We start from the raw sequence: 21,673 nt of genomic DNA on the forward strand, positions 1-21,673 counted from the left end.
AGTCAGTGGACATGGAGCTCCGAGGGGCTGGCTTCAACCACCCAGAGCAGGGAACGACACCGCAATTAGGACTAGAGGAGGAGAACTTTTTCAAGGGGAAAGAGAAAAGAGAGAGGCTTCAGCTGGTCACATTTCCAATTCCTTTCGGTTCAAAAGGAATGAGATCAAAAGGCTTGTCAAAGTGGCTTTGGCTTTAGAAATCAATTTACTTCATCTTTTAAACCCAGAGCGATAATGACCCAGGGTTTCCATACCAGCGATGCATAAAAGCAGGAACATTTTAGAGCCCAGCCCAGCCGAGGACCTGGCCCTTTGGAGTTCTTGGAGGCAGCACCAGGGAGCCCAGCAAGGGCGGCCCCTCACTCTCACTGCGCCCCTCACTCTCACTGAGCCCCCTCACTCTCACTGCGCCCCTCACTCTCACTGCGCCCCCTCACTCTCACTGCGCCCCTCACTCTCACTGCGCCCCCTCACTCTCACTGCGCCCCTCACTCTCACTGCGCCCCTCACTCTCACTGCGCCCCTCACTCTCACTGCGCCCCCTCACTCTCACTGCGCCCCTCACTCTCACTGCGCCCCTCACTCTCACTGCGCCCCCTCACTCTCACTGCGCCCCTCACTCTCACTGAGCCCCTCACTCTCACTGCGCCCCCTCACTCTCACTGCGCCCCCTCACTCTCACTGCGCCCCCTCACTCTCACTGCGCCCCCTCACTCTCACTGCGCCCCCCACTCTCACTGCGCCCCCTCACTCTCACTGCGCCCCTCACTCTCACTGCGCCCCTCACTCTCACTGCGCCCCCTCACTCTCACTGCGCCCCTCACTCTCACTGCGCCCCCTCACTCTCACTGCGCCCCTCACTCTCACTGCGCCCCTCACTCTCACTGCGCCCCCTCACTCTCACTGCGCCCCTCACTCTCACTGCGCCCCCTCACTCTCACTGCGCCCCTCTCACTGCGCCCCCTCACTCTCACTGCGCCCCCTCACTCTCACTGCGCCCCTCACTCTCACTGAGCCCCTCACTCTCACTGAGCCCCCTCACTCTCACTGAGCCCCTCACTGCGCTTCCTGGGAGAGGCAGAGGCTGCCGGAGTCCCCGCCCTGAATGAGTCTGCAATGTGGGGTGGGACACACAGAAAACAAGTCAGGGCCAGGGGTGTGATGATGGCAATAATGACATTAAATTCCAGAGAGTCTTCAAGGCCTCACACAGGGAAAAAGGAAAGGTGCTGGGGCAGGAGAAACTGCAAGGGCAGGACGTGTGAGGGAGTGGGAGAGGGAAAGACAGTACCAGAGCCCGCTCCTGGAAACGGCCCATGGGCACCGGGCTGGGCATTTCCCAGGCACCAGTCACTCACTGGCTCTCTCGGAATCGCTGCAACCCAGGGAGGGGTGTGCAGTCATCACCCCCATCTGACAAAGGAGGAACAGGCTAGGAGGGGCTGGGCCACTTGCCCCAGGTCACACCAGTGTCAGGGTGGCCCTGGAGGACAAGAGGAGCCGCCCTGGGAGAAGCTGAGCTAGGAGATGACAGATCCAGGTGCCAGCTGTTCTGCCTGTAAGTAGGATGGGAGCCCCCCCACACCCCCTAACCCCCCAACCCTGCAGGCAGAGGGGCAGATGAGGTAGATGCAACCTGAGCGAATTCTACCTCCCGAAGGAAGAAACAAGGGTAAGGTAGGAGAAGGGGTACAGACAGAAGCGCCTTCCCAGATGGCCCACACCTCAGCCCCCATCTGGCTTCCTCTGAAGGTCTGGACAACCTGTTTTGGATTAACTGCCCCAGGTAGTTAGCAAAATAGCCCAGAGTTCTCAGAAACCACCAACGCTTCTTTCTTCTGGCATGTAAGCATGGGATACCCGCCTCTGCAACTTAGTCCATTTCCATCTGAAATATTCAGCTTCCCAGCCTGACCAACATGGTGAAACCCCGTCTCTATCAAAAAATACAAAATTAGCCAGGCATGGTGGCCCATGCCTGTAATCTCAGCTACTCAGGAGGCTGAGGCAGGAGAATTGCTTGAACCCGGGAGGCGGAGGTTGCAGTGAGCCAAGATCGCACCACTGCACTCCAGCCTGGGCGATAGAGCGAGACTCCGTCTCAAAAAAAGAAAACGAAAATATAAGAAAAGAAATCAACTTCGTAAGCTCTACTCCATAAAATATGAATGCCACACATTCTCACCCCAAAAACAGGGTGCTAGAAGACAGACTGAGCACAAAAAGTGCCAAACTGCTTGGGAGTTTCTGTCCCTTAGCCACAATTCCACACTTTAAAGGCATGTAAATCTGACTTGCTGGGCAGGAAGGTGAGCCTGTTTGGTTATTAAGGTTTGGAAAGGAGGCAAATATTTTAGTCTTAAAATTTTAGAGTCATTCAGCCTAAACCTTACAACGCTCAGGGGAGCCAAGCTGGCTAGACAAAGTTGAAAACAATCAATTTAATTTCCACCCCTCAGGGACTGAGCCTCCCTCCCGGTACCTGACATATGGCATTTCCATCAACAAAGCAAACACCACATGAAAAGCCTACAGGTCTGCGTGAAAACAGTAGGGGAGACTAAGCTCCAGCCCAGCCCCTTCACTGCATTGCACCTCCACACCGGTTTACCCCCGTTTACCCCCTAAAGAGTCAGGGCCTGGGTCCCTGCCATGTGTCAGGGACACAGAGGAACAAGACAGGCCCCATCCTCTAATTACTCAACAGTCTAGAAAGGGCAGCAGGTTGGGGGGCCTTTGCAGGGTCATTTTAACCTAGAGACAGGATTCCCAGTCCAGGCCTGGTGCGACACCATGTTCCCTGATTGTAATGACTTATTCTCTGAATTATTTACTCCACTGAATGGTGGCCTCTATCATTATGTATCTTGCCATTAACACACGCTGACTGACGGCAGATACATCTCCATGCTGGTGCGGTGACAGACAAACAAAAAGATTCAGTGCCTGCTTTTAAGGAATTCTATTGCTGGTGAGGGATAAAATCGTGAGGCTTCCTTTGATGAGATAATATGTGTAAGTCACTCAGCTTAAAATAAAACGATCATACAGGAGAAAAACGTGCAGGGCTAGAGACAGGCACACGTGCACACGCGTGAGACTAATCCAAATGAATCAGAGCGCATTACTCCGGGAGGGGTCCTTGGATAATCTCCTCAGTGACAGACGAACGCAGAGCGGCCAGGGGAGGGGGCTTGGTGTGGGAGGCCTGCCTGCCATCCCGCTGCCAGAGGGGTGGGCATCCTCCCCTCCCACCCACGTGTCCCCTGAGTACGAGGCCCTTATAGAACCCCTCCTACAACCCTCCTAGGCTGGCTCTATTAATATCTCCACTTTTCAAAGAAGAAAGACTCTCAGAGATGAAGTCACTTACCCAAGGCCACAAATCTGAGGGATGCGCTCAAAGGAACCCGCCATTCGACCTTGTGCCTCTAAGGATGGTGAGGCTCTTGGCTGTTTTTCCATTTCTATTTGAATTTGTGTCTCCTGCCTCCCAAGTCCCCTATCTGCAAGTAACGGCCCCCTCTGCCTGCAGAACACAGGTGAACAAGTGCGTCCCCTGCAGAGTCAGGCTGGGACCCAGAGCTGTCACTGTTATTATTCACTGACTCAGGAAACGTTTTGTGACATCATTTGAGCCTCACAACCACCTATAAGGTAATTTTTACCCCTGCTCTACAGGTGAGGTTGGACCGATGCACCCAGTCACACTGCTGGGAATAGTGAACACAAGCTTGTGGACCAGGGAAAGAGTTCAGGGACCCAAGCTGACACAGTGGCAGAGCGCTCGTCATTCCTGCCTTCCCACCTCCCACCCCACCTTGTTCTCTGGCTTCACTCTCCTGGCCTTCAGGTAACCAAAGAAGTCACCCCACAGAGCTGGCTCACCCACTTCCACCAGGCAGTGGCTAACCTCCTCGTCCCCCAGCCGAGAAGGCAAACTTGCCTGCTCCCTCCCCAGGCCACCAGACCCCAGGCCAGGCTTGCCCAGCTGCAGCTAAAGGAAGCAACAGGAGGCTTCTCCCTGGAGCTGCAGTGTGCCCGTCTCTTCCCCTACAGAACGCCCCTACGTGGAGAATACCACCCCTCAACCCTTAACCTCCCTGAAACCCAATCCCCAACCGACAGAAGCCTCGCAGTGGAACCTGGCAGCCTTGACTCTTCATCTGAAACCTCTGCCTCCCCACTAAACACCACCAACTCAGAACTGGGGGTACAGTGTGGCCCCTTCAACTTCTACAGTCCTGGCTGAAACCATCAATTTAAGACCAGCACTTCCTCATCCTCTTTCCTTCAACATTGCTCTCATTACTAGAAAAATAAGGCTACAATTATATCGTAACAATTATATCGCGAAGGACCACGGGGCCCTGGATGCCAAGGCGAAGCAGCAGAGAATCTCTGCCATTCCCAAAAGAACAGCTGAATAACAAAAACTGTTATGAGCCCTGGAGGGGAGCCACGCAGCCGGCTTCACGGAGAGGCAGAGCCTGCCTGGGCAAGTTCTTCTTCAGAAACTCCTTCTGACAAACCGGTGAGATCATCAAACATGCTGATCCTGGCATTTAACACCAAACCCAAGGCAAAGGAGAAACCTCTGTTTTTTCTTTTTAACGACTTGAGAAATCCATTCCTCTCCTTTCTGTCACAAAAGGAACTGGTCCCTCCTGCCACTTCCTCCCACTCTGGCATTTAGGGTATGTCCATAAAGTAAGCTGTGTTTCCAACCTTCATTCACACTCACATCACTCGAATCCCACAACACTCATCACCCACAAGCGCAGCTTTCAATCAGAACTGAACGAGACCTAACAAAGAATGAGCCCGACAAGCACTGGGAACACCAACACCACTCACCGTTGGCTTCTGCAAGCTTAACATTCATCGTTTCAGCCATAATTTTTCTGGAAGCACAAATTCAGACTCCGATCAGGGGATCACTCAGCTTCCACTCTCAGAGGCTTTGTTGCTTACTTTGTGCTCCCAAGATGGGCTCATAAACACACAGCTCTGTAAATAAATGGCCATGAATTAAGAAACAACTTCAGGAGTTCGAGACCAGCCTGGGCAACACAGAGAGACTCCATCTCTACAAAAAATCAGAAACATAAATTAGCCAGAAGTGGTGGTGCATGCCTGTAGTCCCAGCTACTCTGGGAGCTGAGGCAGGAGGATTGCTTGAGCCTGGCAGATCAAGGTCGAGGCTGCAATGAGCCGTGATTGCACCACTGCACTCCAGCCTGGGTTACACAGAACAAGACCCTATCTCTAAAAAAAGAAGAAAGAAAGAAAAAAACTTGAGCAAACAGTGAAAAAGTCAATACTTGACATGGTAAGATAACTTGTATCAGAAACATGATTCTGGAACAAACACCACTGGGGAGCGAGAGGGACCAGGGGGACGTCCCAATGTGTCAAAGTCAGGAACTGGGAAGGTCTCTGAGCAGACCCTTTGAGGCTGCACGTTCTGAGAATCCAGGCTCGGTGCTGTGCCCAACAGGCCCAGGCAAGGGGTCAGTCAAGCGGCCTGGGTGACACCCCCAACACCAGGAGCGAAAGCAAGACTCCTGAGCCAAACCTCCTTCCTGCAAAGGCAGAGGACAGGGTGGCCGCCCCTGGGATAGGAGGGAAGCCCCAGCAAATCGAGGTCTTGACTCAAGTCCTAGAGAAAGAACCCTCAGAGAACAGAGAGACTGTGTACACACACACTTACCCTCACACACACTCAAACACACACACTTTCTCTCCATCTCCTTGCCCTGGCTGAACTCCAACTCTGCTAATTACATCAAACCCACCTTTTGCCCTCCGCAACCCCTGCAATTAGCCCCGAATCTCTGCTTCCTGCCACCCTGGGGTGAAGGGTGAAGTCTGAGGCCAGCTGCTCCCTGTTCCACCCTCCGCCCAACCCCGGAAGTTTCAGAGGTGCCTGAAGCAACCCAGTCCCTTCCTCCAGGCTCCAGGCTGGTGTGAAGCCTGGTTATCACGGGAGCCCACACTCCCAGCTGGGGGCACAGCACATGCAGCACCACCCGCCCCACTGCGGGTGCAGATCCTGACTGGCCCTGCCAGCCTTTACAAGGCAGCAGGTCCACCTGCAGCAAGTTACCTCCCTACGTGACTCTAGAAAGCCTGGCTTTTAGAAAGAAGCTTCTCCAAGCAGCCAGTGATGAAGAAAACCTGCAGCTTTCTGAAGCTGTTTCCTGATCTTGCTCCATGAGCCTTGGTTTCCTAACCTGTGGAATGGAGACGGTCATTTTTTCTTTATAATACCGAAGTAACAGTGAGATACGACGAGGTTCTGAGGTCCCCAGCAAGGGCACTCAGTAAAGGTTAAGCTCCCTCCCATTCATCTCTCAGTCTTTTGATATGGGCACAGATCTGAGTCCCACAGTTCCTTGCTGCTATCTGATATGCCTGGACAGCATTTCTTCTGACAACAAAAAGGAGAGAAAAGAAAGGAAAACAAGTCCAACTGGCACTCTAACAGCTTACAGAAACCAAACCTGCCTCCCAAGAGGTTTGGGCGTTCAGCACATCACCAAGTCCTCAGCCCATCTGCTCCACCCCGGGCCAACAGCTGAACCACTGAGCTTGTAACACCAACACTGGCTGGCATGGGGGTTCACGCCTGTAACCCCAACACCTTGGGAGGCCAAGGCAGGAGGACTGCTTGAGCCCAGGCGTTTGAGTAGCCTGGCCAGCACAGTGAGACCCCATCTCTACAAAAAATTCAAAAATAATTAGCTGGGCACAGTGGTGCGCACCTGTACTCCTAGCTACTTGGTAGACTGGAGGATCGGTTGAGCCCAGGAGTTTGAGGTTACAATGAGCTATGGTCGCACCACTGCACTCCAGCGTCGGTGAGAGAGTGAGACCCTGTCTCAAAAATAAATAAAAAGGCAAAATTGAAAGAAATACAAGCAGCAGGAGCCAGCAAGGCAGGGAGCACCACAGGCTGGGAGTACAGGCCTTTTGTTAAGTGTAGAAAAGGGGCTTCTAGTGGCCCTGAGAACTGCAGCCCTCTTGTCTGGCTGATCAGGAAGCCTCCACCACCAGCCTGCAGCCCTGGCGGCACACAGGTCTGCTGCAGAGCAAGACTGTCTTGGGCCTGGATGGCCGTTCCTGCTGTCCTAGGGTGCTTGCTCCAGGTGGGCACTGAGCCGCCCACAGCTGGGTGGTCTGCTGGGCCACGGGCAGCCTGGTGTATTGGTGCCCTCTCTCCTCAGGGGTTCTCCTCTCTGCAGCCCACTCTCCCTCTGGTCCTCCCACTTGGGGGACTCCTCACTGTCACCTTAGGGAGTCCCATGTGCTCTGCCCAACCCTAACCCAGGGGACCTGCTCCCACCTCCTCGGCCATGGGCAATTCTCATCCCTCACGCCTGCTTGTGACTCTCTAGCCAACTTCCCCATGGCTTCCATCTGCATTCCTAGCCGGGAACGCTCAGCTCCACCTGCCCGACACCAGTGACACCAAGCTGGCTTGCTCCCCACTGAGCCCACTTCTCCTCACCCAGAGCCCTAGGCTCACCCAGAGAGTAGCCCCAACACCCACCCCCACGTCACATCAGGAACCCAGGGACCCCTCACCCCTGGACTCCCACATCTGGGCTGGATCCCCATGGAGTCTCCTAGAGCTCATCCTTCTCTCTGCTGTCGTGGCCTCAGTCCAGGGCCCCGCGACCTGCCAACCCCTCCCAACACCTATGCATTCTCCAAACGGGAGCAGGAGTTTTCTTTCATAAGCTTTCTCTTTTAGAAGTTCAGGTTCCTAGGCCAGGCTCGGTGGCTCACGCCTGTAATCCCAGCACTTTGGGAGGCCGAGGTGGGTGGATCACCTGAGGTCAGGAGTTCAAGACCAGCCTGGCCAACACGGTGAAACTCCATCTCTACTAAGAATACAAAAAATTTGCCAGGCATGATGGCAGGTGCCTGTAATCCCAGCTACTCAGGAGGCTGAGGTGGGAGAACCACTTGAACCTGGGAGGCGGAGGTTGCAGCGAGCCGAGAGGGCGCCACTGCACTCCAGCCTGGGTGACAGAGTGAGACTCCGTCTCAAAACAAACAAACAAACAAACAAAAAGTACAGATTCCTAAGCACCTAAGCACATCCTGCAGCCTCACCCCCATACCCCACAAGAGATGCCCCAACCTTCGGGCTGTTTTATGTCTCCAAAGCTCTGCAGGTGCTGTTCTTCCCAGAGGACACCACCTCCCTGCCAGTCAACCCGCCAGCCGCAGGCAGACATCTCCCCTGAGAAAGCTCTCCAGGATCCCTGCTCCCCAGACCTGTGTCTGGCCATGTTCCGTGTCCTGCGTACACAGGTGTTATTGCAGCTGATTTACCTGGCCACTCTCCCACCCTACAAAACGTGAGCATCTTGGGCATGGAGAGGACAAGAAAGAGTAAGAGCCGGTAACCTGGCAAGTCCCACCCACCTCTGGGCCACCAGAGCTTCCACATCCTGCATTTCCTTATTCTACTAGACAAGCGCTAGCTAGGGAATGGGGGATGGGGGATGGGGGATGGGAGGAGGACGAGGGCTCCCCCCACTCCCGCAGACCACTGCCCTCCTCAGGCGCACCTCCCAGCAGTCGAGGGTTCGCTCTTGAATTCTGAACGGACTGCAAACCTTCACACGGAAGCTGACTGTGACCTCCGGATGCTCAGGTCCACAAAAGCTCCCGCTGCCGACGTGGGGACGGAGCCCAGGCCTGGGCTGGACCCCCAGCCACAGCCAGGCCCTGCCCCTAATGGCTGCCTTGTTCTCTAATGCCCCTACGACTCCCTCAGGCAGTCCTGCTGGAGAGAGCCCAAAAACACTCAAGATCCTGCAACACAGACGAAGTCCGCCCAGACATCACAAACACAGCCTCAGGACCTTGCCGGCCTGGCGGGGGCTCGGGACTCGAGAATCTTCAGCATGCAATAGCAATTTGTTAAAATAGCTGCATTTTAACAAACGCAATCACAAAGGGTGAAGAACACAAACAGGCAATTGACCAAAGAAAAGGGAAAAAACCTATAAATAAGGCTATTTTGGCAATAAGTAGCAAAACTTCTCAAAGTATTCATGTCATTTGACCTAGGAACTCCCTGCTAAGGAAATAAGAACATGTGTTGAATGACTTATGTACCAAGTATGTTCACAGTGGCATGGTTTCTGATTCTGAGACAATGACAGGAGTCACATCCACACGATAAAATGTTACAGACACCAGAATTCATATTATGAAGGAGTATTTAATGGTGGGGAAAAGCCGGCTCACTGCATGGTAAATGAAAAAAAGGCAGGTTACAAACAGTATAATGATACGAGCCACACTTCAGAAACACACACACACACACAAAGCAAGCACAAGTACCAAAATGCTGGCAGTGGTATCCCTAGGTGTTGAGATAATAGATGAATTTAACTTTCCTTCTACTTCCTAATCCATAGTAAGAAAATATATATATATAGTAAGAATATATATAGTAAGAATATATAGTAAGAATATATATAAAGAATATACATATAGTAAGAAAATATATATATATATATATATTTTTTTTTTTTTGATACACAGTCTCACTCTGTCGCCCAGGCTGGAGTGCAGTGGTGCAATCTCGGCTCACTGCAATCTCCGCCTCCTGGGTTCACGCCATTCTCCTCCCTCAGCCTCCTGAGTAGCTAGGACAACAGGCACCCGCCACCATGCCCGGCTAGTTTTTTTGTATTTTTAGTAGAGATAGGGTTTCACCGTGTTAGCCAGGATGGTCTCCAACTCCTGACCTCATGATCTACCTGCCTTGGCCTCCCACAGGGCTGGGACTACAGGTGTGAGCCACCGTGCCCAGCCAGAATATATTTTTATAATCAAAAATGTTATTTTTAATTTCCTCACAATGTGGACATGAGCTACAAAATCAAAAATATGGCCCTCCTCTTTAACCTTTGAAGTCAAAAGTAGAGAAACTAATTTTTCCTCTGCAAATTCTATACAACGTATTGTTACTCGTAAAGCAAATGCCTCTTGTACCAGTAGCCATGGCCTGAGCGGACTCTCAGTTCCCTTGAATCCTGTCCCTGCCCATCAAAGCAGTGAAGCAGACTAAACACTCCAGACCACACATGTGTTGTTTCCACCAACAATGTCAAATGTACATTTCCTTCTATTCCTGCTTTTGGCAAAAGATTTTCCATAGCGGATCATGCCTGTAATCCTAGCAGTTTGAGAATCGCTTGAGCCCAGGAGTTTGAGATCAGCCTGGGCAACATAGCGAGACCTTGCTTCTACTAAAAATAAAAAATAAATTAGCTAGACATGGTGGCACACACCTGTGATCCCAGCTACTCAGGAGGCTGAGGTGGGAGAACTGCTTGAGCCTAAGAGGTTGAAGCTGTAGTGAGCTATGATCATACCACTGCACTTCAGCCTGGGAAACAGCAAGAAACAAGCTGTCTCGAACAACAGCAACAAAAACAAAACAAAACAAAAATTAAAAGACAAAAATTTCCATCTTCAAACAAAATGTCCACATTTCTTAAAGATAATCCTAATTTTTAGTAAACAGAGCATGCTTATCTAATACAACTACCACAGAGGCTGACATCTCAGAAACAAGGCTGAGCAGAGGAAGAAGTTACAGGCAAAGTGCTGCCATTTATGGAAGTCTCATCTAAAGATCACACAAAGCTCTGTGTGTACACAAATGTGTATAGTGTGCACACACATATGTATATACAACACACACACATATACACAGCAAGAGTATAAAAGTGTTAAGTGGATACCACCAAATTAATGAGAGGTATTAACCCCAGGAAGGGAGAGAAGGACAACAGGGCTTAGTAGTGGCTGGTGGGAATGTCTATCTTAACAGAAAATTTTTACTTCTTAAAAAAAAAGAAAAGGTCTCAAGCAAATATGGAAAAATAGAACCATATGTTTGTATTTATTTTGAACAACAGGTATGTGAGCGTTCATTATGACCATTTGTACTGTTTTATTTTTAATTCTTCAAAGCAATAAAGGAAAAACAAAGGGCTGGGAGAAGCTAAGGCACCCAGGCTGTATTTATTCCTCTGTTTCACTTGAGATAAGGAAGCTTCTGGCCTTGTGCCCATGCTAGAGGCCAGAAGTCTGAGAGCCAAGCTCAAGGAACCCAGAAAGCTAAACTTCCTTGAGCTGATCGTAAACTCTAAATCTCGCAGTTTCTGGCCACCATGCCACTGTAGCATTTCAGGCCCACCCCCTTCGCTTGAAGGAGGACACTCAGGAGGCTCAGAGGACAGCAGCCCGCCCAGAGAGACGGTGGGACCCCAGTCTTGTAGCCTCTGCACCTGGCGAGGAGAGGCACGTGAAGAAACAGCAAATACCTCATTTCAGAGTGAGTCCTATGGGTAAGTCCCCACATCCATCCAACGGTCCCGATCTCACTGGATGAGATATCCATGTGTAGACTCGATGGCAAAGACACACGTCTCCATCAACCCACAGGGAATGTATCCAGGCCACCATCTGAAGTGCTTCCCACAACACAAAGCCAAAGAAACCTCACAAAACTCACACGACAATGAGGCCCTTTCCGGACGAGGCGCCAGCCTGAAGGTGTCCAGGGCAGAGACAGGCCAGCTGCTGCTGCACGGGGCAGCCTTCTGCTGGAACAGCCTCACTTTCAGCCTGACTCCACTACCTGCATTTAATGTAAATATTCAAGGTTCTTAATGGAAAAAGCAAACCATTACACAAATCCAAAATTCAATTTTAAAAAAAGCTAGGCCAGACGCCGTGAGCCTTACAGGCTCATGCTATAAGCCCAGCACTTTGGGAGGCCAAGGCAGGAGGACTGCTTGAGCTCCCAAGTTTGAGACCAGCCTGGCCAACATAGTGAAACCCTGTCTGTACTAAAAATACAAAAAGTAGCCAGGCGTAGGGTGTGCACTGGTGGTCACAGCTACTCAGGAGGCTGAGGTAGGAGGATCTCCTGAGCCCAGTGGAGGGGGAGGTTGCAGTGAGCTAAGACTATACCATTGCACTCCAGCCTGGGCAACAGAGCGAGACTCTATCTCAAAAAATTAAATTAAATTTTTAAAAAGCCAGATGAAAAGGAGGTTGGCTGTTGAACAAGCAAAACAAGCATCAGAGGACACAGGGTAACCCCGGCCAGCCAGGCTGAGGCAGCGTGGGGCTCTGGCCCAGCCTCGCCTGTCCTCCAGGCTGCTCAGCAGATGTCCCATTTGAGGGTGCTGTCCTAAAGCCGGTGTCCCCACCTTGGACAGGCCAGCCTTTTCTTCTCCAAAATGCAGAGACTGACCCAGGTGCTCTTGCTCCAAGGCTTTGTCCTACTCTGGCTTTCTCTGTCCCTTCCCGGTTACTCTCTCAACATCCCCTCCTCGCTCTGGTAACCCCCAGTCACCGCATCCTCTCCTTCCCCTCCTCCATTCTGAGACCCTGCCTTCCTGCCCTGGGGTGATGAGACATGCATCTGGCATATGTGATGGAGAAGGGTCACCTGGGGAGGACTGAGCTCCTTCTGCCCAGGAGATCCAGCTCAATGTGACTCTTCTAGAAATCACCAGAAATGTTCTCACCCATTGGTTCCAGTGGTTCCCAAGGGCATGTGCCTCAGAGTCCCCTGGGGGCCTGTTAAAATACAGACTCCCGACTTACATCTGCATCTCTAACCAGCTCCCAGCGAGGCTGCAGATCTAGGGACCACACTTTTGAGAACCACCACTCTCAATCCCGTTGGAATGGTGAGACTCAAGCAGCTGGGGAACTTTTTGAAAGCGCAGATTCCAGGACCCCAGTCCCAGAAGAGTCCAATGCAGTAAGCCAGGAAGGCGGAGGATCTGGCTTAGATGCCGGCGGTGGGATGGGATCTCAGCCACACTGGTTTCCACCTGCTTGCTGACCTATGCCCTGCTCAGGAAAAGGTCAAGGACCCTTTGCCTCCCCAGGTTTTCAGAGATCAACTTGAGCATCCTAGTGACACGGCCCATGCTCTTTAGGAGAGGCCTGGCCTTCCAGACTGTCACTGCTCCAGTGTGCCGCAGAGAAGAAGTGGACAGTTAGGGGCACAAAGCCACCTCCTGGCAAACAAAACCCCAAGCCAGACTGCGCGGACTTGACGTGTCCACCGAAAAGCCACAGGTGAGAGGGAGGCCCACCCACGCAGCACCCCAGTCAGAGTAAGGAACGACGTTTGTCCCACTTAATTCCAAGCCCTCAGGACCTTCGGGGTTACTTTCCCAAGAAGAGACCAGGCGGCAGCTCTTACGTTCTGGAATACCCCTTGACTATAATAACCGGTTATGTTTGCGCTCTAACGTTAGGTGGGAGGGAAAACAGGCAGGATACGCAATTGTATATATGGCCACAACCACAATGGCATAAAACAAAAACCATTCACTCAAGAACTGGAAGGAAATACGACAAATGTTAACAGTGATTGCCACTGGGTGCTGCGTGAACGGGTGCGTCTTTTCTTGTGCTACTTGTCTGTTTTCCAAGCTGTTTACAGAGAGCACGTACAGTACGACCTGTATGACAAGAACTTTATTTTGTCATAAATCGGAAGGAAAAAAAAATACACAGCAGAACACTGTCCACACGGAATGTGCCAGCCCTGAACACAAGCGTCTTGTCAGCTTCCTTCAAGCAGGAGGACTGAGGCAGTGACCACTCCCTGGGCAGCAGCAAGTGCTGTCAGCACACACTGACTGACCGACCATTTGCTCTGAGATGGGCCAGACTGCCGGCGCACACCAGAGCTCCCAGCACAAAAGGAGGGGGAGCTGGGATGCAGGGTCCTCTTTCTACCTGGAAGTCCTTCTGGACCCTGAGGGTGGGCTGGCCATCTTTTACTTTGTGTGGCCACCTCCCACCTTCTGGAACTCTGCACAGTACCCCAAGAACAGCAAACTGCTTCTCAAACCCACACAGTCTCAAGCGAGTGTCAAGTCCATTTTGTCCGGCCCGGAGTTGGACCCTCAGAGTGGCTGGTCACCAACAGCAGAAGTCCTCCTGGGCTGGCAGGGCCAGAGGATGGCATCTCTGTGGCCAAACAGCTTCCAGCAAGAGCCTGCCCCGTGCTACTCATGAAGACCTGCAGAAACCTCCCCTCCATTTGAGACCTTCATCACATCCAAGCTCATCCAGGAGCTCACAGTGCAGGAGGAGGGAGGACAGGGATGCAGACATCTGCCCGGTGCTATACCGCTGGCTCTGGCCAGCCCTGCCCATTCCCTCCCATGACCCTCCAAACTAGAAACTCAGTTGCCCACTGAAACTCCACTCAGGTATCACCTCCTCCAAGAAGCTTCCCCAACTCCCCGCACGCAGGCTGGCTTAGGGGGTCTTGCCTCTTGAACTTGCAGCATTATGTGCTTCCCCCCGCACTTAGCACACAGTACTGAAAGCACCTGCCTGGCATGAATGGCACCTGCAGACAGGGTCCATGCCCTGCACACCTGCTGAGCAGCCAGCACAGCCACCAGGCCCTCATCACAGACGCCCAGGTCACTGACAGCACCATCACCTTTGCCCCACTGCCTCTGTGCATGGCTGTCGAGAGGGAGACACCAGCAGAAATGCCCCTGCCTATAGCATACACCATGCTGAGGGTGGCTCCCCTTCCACTCCCCAGAGCCAAGTGTCACAGGCTCCCACACCAGTCCTCCAGGCCTCTCCCTGACCCTCGGCCCCCTCCTCAGACATCTGGAACTAAAGGTATGGGGCTGGTTCTAATCTTCCCAGACGCAATGTCCAGAGACCCCATGGTGCCCCTCTCCCAGTGCTCTCTGGACTGAGCACAGATGGCTCACTGAACTGGCCCACACAGGCAAACCATGCCAGCACCCCCACCCAACGGGAGGAGGATGGAAACAATCCCAGAAAACCCAGGCCATTGTCCATTCCCTCCCTCTCACGTTCAGTTTCAAATTCATGTTGAAACAGAAGCAAGGGCTCCTGCAGCAACCACAGCCCTCGACAGGAACCGGGCCCAGCACGAAGCCCGATGCCACAGTACACATTCTGCCTGGCAGCCCGCCCAGCAGTCCCTCAGCGGACCCCAGAACCAGCAACTACTGCACAAGGGCAGAAGGGGAGTCACGGCTGGCCAGAGGGCTTCCTCGCATCAACAGAGGCCTCACAACATCCAAAGACACTCCCCAATCCCTGGGCTAAGTTACAGCCCAGGAAGCCAAGTGCGAGGAACAGGTGTCAGGTGGAGTCTAGTCACATGTATAGTGAAACGCTGGCCTGAATCTGGGAGGCAGTTGTTCTTGAGCAGTTCCCAATCTGTGTCCCCTGGGGTCCCGGGAACCCAGACAGATGCCCTAGAGGCCGAGGAGACAGCTGAGCACAGTGCACTGGGCTTCACCTGGGGTCTCAAGAAAAATCATATAGGGGGAAAGTTTCACTGCTAAGAAAAGGTTTGAAAACCAGGGCTCCTGGCTGGGCACGGTGGCTCACGCCTGTAATCCCAGCACTTTGGGAGGCCGAGGCGGGCAGATCACAAGGTCAGGAAATGGAGACCATCCTGGCTAACACAGTGAAACCCCGTCTCTACTAAAAACACAAAATAATTAGCCTGGCGTGGTGGTGGGCGACTGTAGTCCCAGCTACTCGGGAGGCTGAGGCGGGAGAATGGTGTGAACCTGGGAGGCGGAGTTTGCAGTGAGCTGAGATGGTGCCACTGCACTCCAGCCTGGGCGACAAAGTGAGACTCGGTCTCAAAAAAAAAAAAAAAAAAAAAGAAAGCCAGGGCTCCAAGGTACACAGTTTCAGTCCATTTCCATCCGTGTTGGCCATACAGAGATCACTAACACCATCAAAGACTCTCAACTGGCCTTCCCAAGGCTGGGATGGGTTTGGGGCTTTGTTTGTTTTTGAGATGGAGTCTTGCTCTGTCACCAGGCTGGAGTACAGTGGCACGACCTTGGCTCACTGCAACTTCCACCTCCCAGGTTCAAGCGATTCTCCTGCCTCAGCCTCCTGAGGTCTTCATAGCCCTCCTGTGGTTCCTCCTCTCCCTCAACCCTTGAATGGCTCCTGTATAAAGAATCACTGAGCCAGGGGCTGGGGACAACAACCACATCAGGGTCATTCCAGCCCGTTCCAGCCAGTCCCCACTCAACTGCATTCCTGGGGCAGAGGCTGCAAACCGAGGCTCCTCTCCGGGGCCTTCCAGCTCAAAGAACATTCACCGAACAAGGGAAAGCAACACACCACCTCCTCCTCACATATGCCCCAACGAAGGGTTCACATGAATGCAACCAACTTCAACAAGTAGAGGCCTAAACATAAGCACCGTTTCCTCCCGGCCTCCTGTGGGAAAACCGTGACAGTGACGATACTGATGGACACACATCAGAATTCCTGACAGCAGAACTGCCCTTACCTGATAGTAGGTCTTAATGTTTCTCACCAAGATGGTCAAATTCTGAATGCGAAGGTTCACATCATTGTTGACGTGCTTATTGATGCGTTGATTTGTGGGCCTGGGATCTCTAGGGGAAGAAACACGAGAATGGAAATTGCATCTTCCAGCAGCTGCCACACTTCCTCTCCCAGCCACGACCCAGCATCTTGTCCTCCAGTCCCTAGGTGACCATGAGGCCGTGCTGTGGCAGTTGTGGTTCAAGTCAAATCTTAATCCTGCCACTGCTAAGCCAGGACCTCAGGGGGGCCACACATCGCCTTTCTGCTCCCTGACCCGAGCACCTGGCCCACCGCAGGCCCTCAGTCAATGCTGTTTCCATTCTCACCGTTCCTAGCACCCAAAAAGAACAATCACATATTAGTGCAGACCCCAAATGTTATATTGTATAAAACCAACCCAGCCAAATAGATTTCAAGATGAGAAGAATTAAAAGCCGAACAAAGAAAAATATGTGAAACATCAAGAAAGACAGAAGGAGAAAAATGGTAGTTTTTTTTTGTTTGTTTGTTTGTTTTAAATAGAGACAGGGTCTCGCTCTGTCACCCAGTCTGGCGTGCAATGGCACCATCACAGATCACTATAGCCTCAAACTCCTGAGCTCAAGGGATCTTCCTGTCTCAGCCTCCCAGGCAGCTAGGACTACAGGCCCAGCTACATTTTTAAAATTTTTTATAGAGACAGGGGCTCACTATGTTGCCCAGGCTGGTCTCGAACTCCTCAAGCCATCCTCCTGCCTCAGACTCCCAAAGCACTGGGATGACAGGCATGAGCCACTATGCCCAGCCTAAAATGGTACATTCATTCATTCATTCATTCATTTATTTATTTATTTATTTATTTTTTGAGACGGAGTCTTGCTCTTTCACCCAGACTGTAGCGCAGTGCCGCAATCTCAGCTTAGTGCACCTTCGCCTCCTGGGTTCAAGCGATTCTCCCACCTCAGCCTCCCGAGTAGCTGGGATTATAGGTGCGTGCCACCATGCCCAGCTAATTTTTGTATTTTTAGTAAAGACAGGGTTTCACCATGTGGGCTAGGCTGGTCTCAATCTCTTGACCTCAGGTGATCCACCCACCTTGGCCTCCCAAAGTGCTGGGATTACAGGCGTCAGCCACCGTGCCAGGCCAGAATGGTACCTTTTCTGACTTATTACGCCAACAGAATCATAATGTTCCACTAAACACAGGTCCCCCTCTGTCATGTGAATTGGTCTTGGGCTAGTCCTCCCTATGATTTACAAATTCCAGGGACAAAAATCCTATTTCAGAAAATGGCATAATCAATCTTTGACACTTCTATGGTGTACAAGGCACCCTGTAAGAAATGCTAAGAGGCCTGGCACAGTGCCTCAAGCCTGTAATCCCAGCACTTTGGGAGGCTGAGACGGGTGGATCACGAGGTCAGGAGATCGAGACCATCCTGGCTAACATGGTGAAACCCCATCTCTACTAAAAATTACAAAAAACTAGCCGGGCATGGTGGCGGGTGCCCGTAGTCCCAGCTACTCGGGAGGCTGAGGCAGGAGAATGGTGTAAACCCGGGAGGCGGAGCTTGCAGTGAGCTGAGATCTGGCCACTGCACTCCAGCCTGGGTGACACAGCGAGACTCCGTCTCAAAAAAAAAAAAAAAAAAAAATCCTAAGAGACACAATTAATAATTAATTCACGTGGGAAATCCCCAAAGTGTCATTTATTTTCCAACCTCAGGCAAAAGTCGGGTCTAGTTGTGATGAAACTAGAAATCTACATCAAGTGATGTATTATGTCCCTTCCTCATCTATATACAAGACATTTCTCAAAACGCTCAGTGTCAGAAGATGCTTTCCATTAGAGCACTCAGCATTACTGAGTTCGCTTCCACCCTTCCACAGACTGTGCGCTGCTTTTCATAACAAAGGCCTCCCTTCCATCTGACGGTCCCAAGACACCGCGAAGGATGGCTAATTCAAAGGAGGGCCTGTCTTCACAGTTTCTTCTGTCATCCAGGCCCCGTGATGAAGGTGCTGAGCCTCTTGGGGGTTGGTGTGGGGAGTTAAGGAAATCAATCTCAATGCCATCTGGTTCATTCAAAGCCAATAATTAGTAGAAAATTGACAAAGGAAAAAAAAAACCCTACAAATCGAAATCGTTTCAAATGTTTCTGGAAGTACAGTGATGGAGTGTGGCCAAATCACTTACGTGTTACGTGTTTCTCTTGGAGTCATGAATAACTGAGAAAATAAAGGTTAAGAGTTCTGTGAAAATTAATTCAGGAAAAGAAGAGGCATTCAGAATTTGAACTGCAAAGGCATTCTTAGCTACAGAAGTGTTCCTGGCATTATAAAGTAATTTATCTGAAAGGTACAATTCTCCTCCCTTTACGGTAGATACCTTAAAAGATGAAAATCAATTTCACAGTGACGAATGCGCTTCTCAAAATAGCAGAACTCAGAGAACATGCAGCACTTTTTCTGTTTTGTTTTTGTTTCTTCTTTTTTTTGCCTTTGTCATTGTAGTCCTGTCTTTCACTGAAGTCAGATGGGACCACCCCAGGAGTGCCAGGAGCCGAAAACCTCAGTATGCATCGTGGACATCTCCAGCACGTGCAAAGGCACAGCATACACTCAGGGTCGGGAACCTGGGAGTCCCCTCACATCACAGCATAGAAGCCTCTGACCATCCCTGCTTTTGTTCTCCCCAGTTCTTGGAAGAAATAGCTCACTGAAACAACACTAAAAACCCGACATTTACTGTATGAGTAATTAAGCTACTTATCGTGATTATTAGTACTCTCTCCTTTAACTAAGCCTTTTTGGGTAAAGAGAGGCTATCAAGACACTAATCAAAACAAAAGCCTCAACTACAGTTAAGGCAGGCACATCTCAATCTCCACTCTGCCCAGCACCCCCGTAACCCTCACCTTTCCATGCTGCAGGAGATGGGAGTCAGGAGACATGGGTTCTAGTCCGGGTCCCAAGCCTGGCCAAAGTTCCCTGGGCTTCAGTGTGCTCAGCTGCAAAATGGCTACAGAATCCTTCCGGCCCTGAAACGCTATATGGTTCCATGAAGCCCACGTCTGCATTAGCAAACTTGGACTGCACTTGCTTCTGTACCACAGGAAGATGTTATTACCACCGTTACACAACTGCACTTCCCCAAAAGTTGTCATTCAGAACAACAATCATCTTTACATGAGAGTCCTAAAACATAAAAGGCCAGCACTCTAGTATCAGGATGACGGAGGACAGGACACAGACATGGTAGCTGGTCGGAACTTGAAGAGTTCCAAGAATTCCAAGTCTAAAGGGTGGGCCCCCAGGGACTCCCTTTCATAAAAACTTCCCACTAGAAAAAAAGAAGCTGGCCGGGCACGATGGCTCATGCCTGTAATCCCAGCACTGTGGGAGGCCGAGGTGGGAGGATCACTTGCGGTCAGGAGTTCGAGACCAGCCTGGCCAACATGGTGAAACCTGACTCTACTACGGAAAATACAAAAATGAGCCAGACATAGTGGCATGCGCCTGTAATCCCAGCTAATCAGGAGGCTGAGGCAGGAGAATCACCCGAACCTGGGAGGCAGAGGCTGCAGTGAGCTGAGATCAAGCCACTACACTCAAGCCTGTGCAACAGAGTGAGACTCCATCTCAAAAAAAAAAAAAAAAAAGAAAGGAAACTAACTCTTGCTAGAATTTTAAAGAGAGCTATAATTTAGGCTTACAATAACCTTGCCCCCCTCCTTTGGGAAAGCCAGCCCCCAATTTTTGGTCATATTCCAAAAACTTCCTAAATTTAAAGCTAAATCAAGAAACTGTATTGACACAGAGAGATGTCTGTAATTTATCACAGGTTAAAAAACATGCTAAATGTTTTCATACATGTTTAATGTATTTTTATACAAATATGGACCCATGCTAAAAAACAATAGCATGAGTCCATATTTGTATAAAAATATTAATACATTAAGGACATGTATTAATATATATCACAGATAACATTTGGAAGGCACTAGAATATTGACATCGCTACATCCACATGGTAAAATCAGGTCAACTTTCATTTTGCTCATCTGTATATGTTCCTATTCTCCTAGGATGAACATAAATTGTGTTTTTTTTTTTTTTTTTTTTTGAGATAGAGTCTCGCTTTGTTGCCCAGGCTGGAGTGCAGTGGCATGATCTTGGCTCACTGCAACCTCCCAATCCCAGGTTCATGCCATTCTCCTGCCTCAGCCTCCCGAGTAGCTGGGACTACAGGCACTCGCCACCATGCCCAGCTAATTTTTTTTGTATTTTTAATAGAGACGGGGTTTCACCATATTAGCTAGGATGGTCTCCATCTCCTGACCTCATGATCCGCCCACTTCGGCCTCCCCAGGTGCTGGGATTACAGGCATGAGCCACCGCACCCAGCCTGTTTGCGTAATTTTTAAGGACTCAAAGCCCCCATGTGTCATATACTGCAGCCAAAAGATGGAAATTACTGAAGTTCATAAGTAAAAATTGTTTTTTCCCAAGATTTTTGCGCCAATACAAATTCATTCAACCAAAAAGTAAAATTTGCCCTTTTCTCCTAAGCTTCTACATCTGCAAAAGAGGAACACAAACTCTCCTTCAAGTGCACTGGGGGAAAAGTTACCCTTCAAATGCTTTTTGGAAGGTAAAGAAACTCTCCCATTTCCCTGAGGATGTTTCTAACCTATGAATAATTAACACAGTATCCTGAATTTTGCAGCTAGAACCAGGGGTCACAAAGGAGCCTGAACAAATAGGGTTGAATTTAAAGGGCACAAGCTGTCAGCCCTAGTGCCATGTTCCAGGTTCACCCTCACAAGTACAGATGTACAGTGCTAAGGGCATGCGTATACGTACGTACGTCACACACACAGGCACACACACAAACTCAGATCTGGGCCTCATCTGCACAATGATAGACATATGTTAGGCTTTTTCTATACATACAGTTTTATTTAAACCTCCCCCAAATTGGTAAAACACCATCCCCTTATTACAGATCAGGAAATCAAGGCTTAGAGAGGTTCAGTCACTTGCCCAACATAATAACACTAGGAAGTGGCAGAGTGGGGATTTGAACTTGTCTGCCTGATGCTAGGGTTAAGGCTCTTAAAGAATTTTCCTACAAGAGAATGAAAAACGTGTCCAAAGTTAACCATAGCAAACTTTTTCTCTTGGCTGCTGGTAGGTACCAGAGACACCATGTTGACAGAGGAGCTATTGAGCAGGCATTCCCCAGGCCTCTCCCTCC

At 50.6% G+C, this 21,673-nt stretch overlaps 1 protein-coding gene across 5 annotated transcripts in view; it reads right to left on the reverse strand.

The window, feature by feature from the left end:
- The window catches only part of CCDC88C (coiled-coil domain containing 88C), a 146,953-nt gene that overhangs the window by 121,016 nt on the left and 4,264 nt on the right, over positions 1-21,673 (reverse strand). For 4 of the 5 annotated variants that reach the window (XM_007987601.3, XM_037984401.2, XM_037984403.2 and 1 more), the window contains exon 3: positions 16,394-16,502. In XM_007987601.3, the coding sequence (XP_007985792.3) occupies positions 16,394-16,502 (109 nt within the window). Of the gene's footprint in view, positions 1-4,857; positions 6,742-16,393; positions 16,503-21,673 lie in introns of those variants that run through there. The other variant, XM_037984402.2, reaches the window with a different exon arrangement.

This window comes from Chlorocebus sabaeus, chromosome 24, assembly GCF_047675955.1.
Source record: "Chlorocebus sabaeus isolate Y175 chromosome 24, mChlSab1.0.hap1, whole genome shotgun sequence".
NCBI classification, from domain to species: domain Eukaryota; kingdom Metazoa; phylum Chordata; class Mammalia; order Primates; family Cercopithecidae; genus Chlorocebus; species Chlorocebus sabaeus.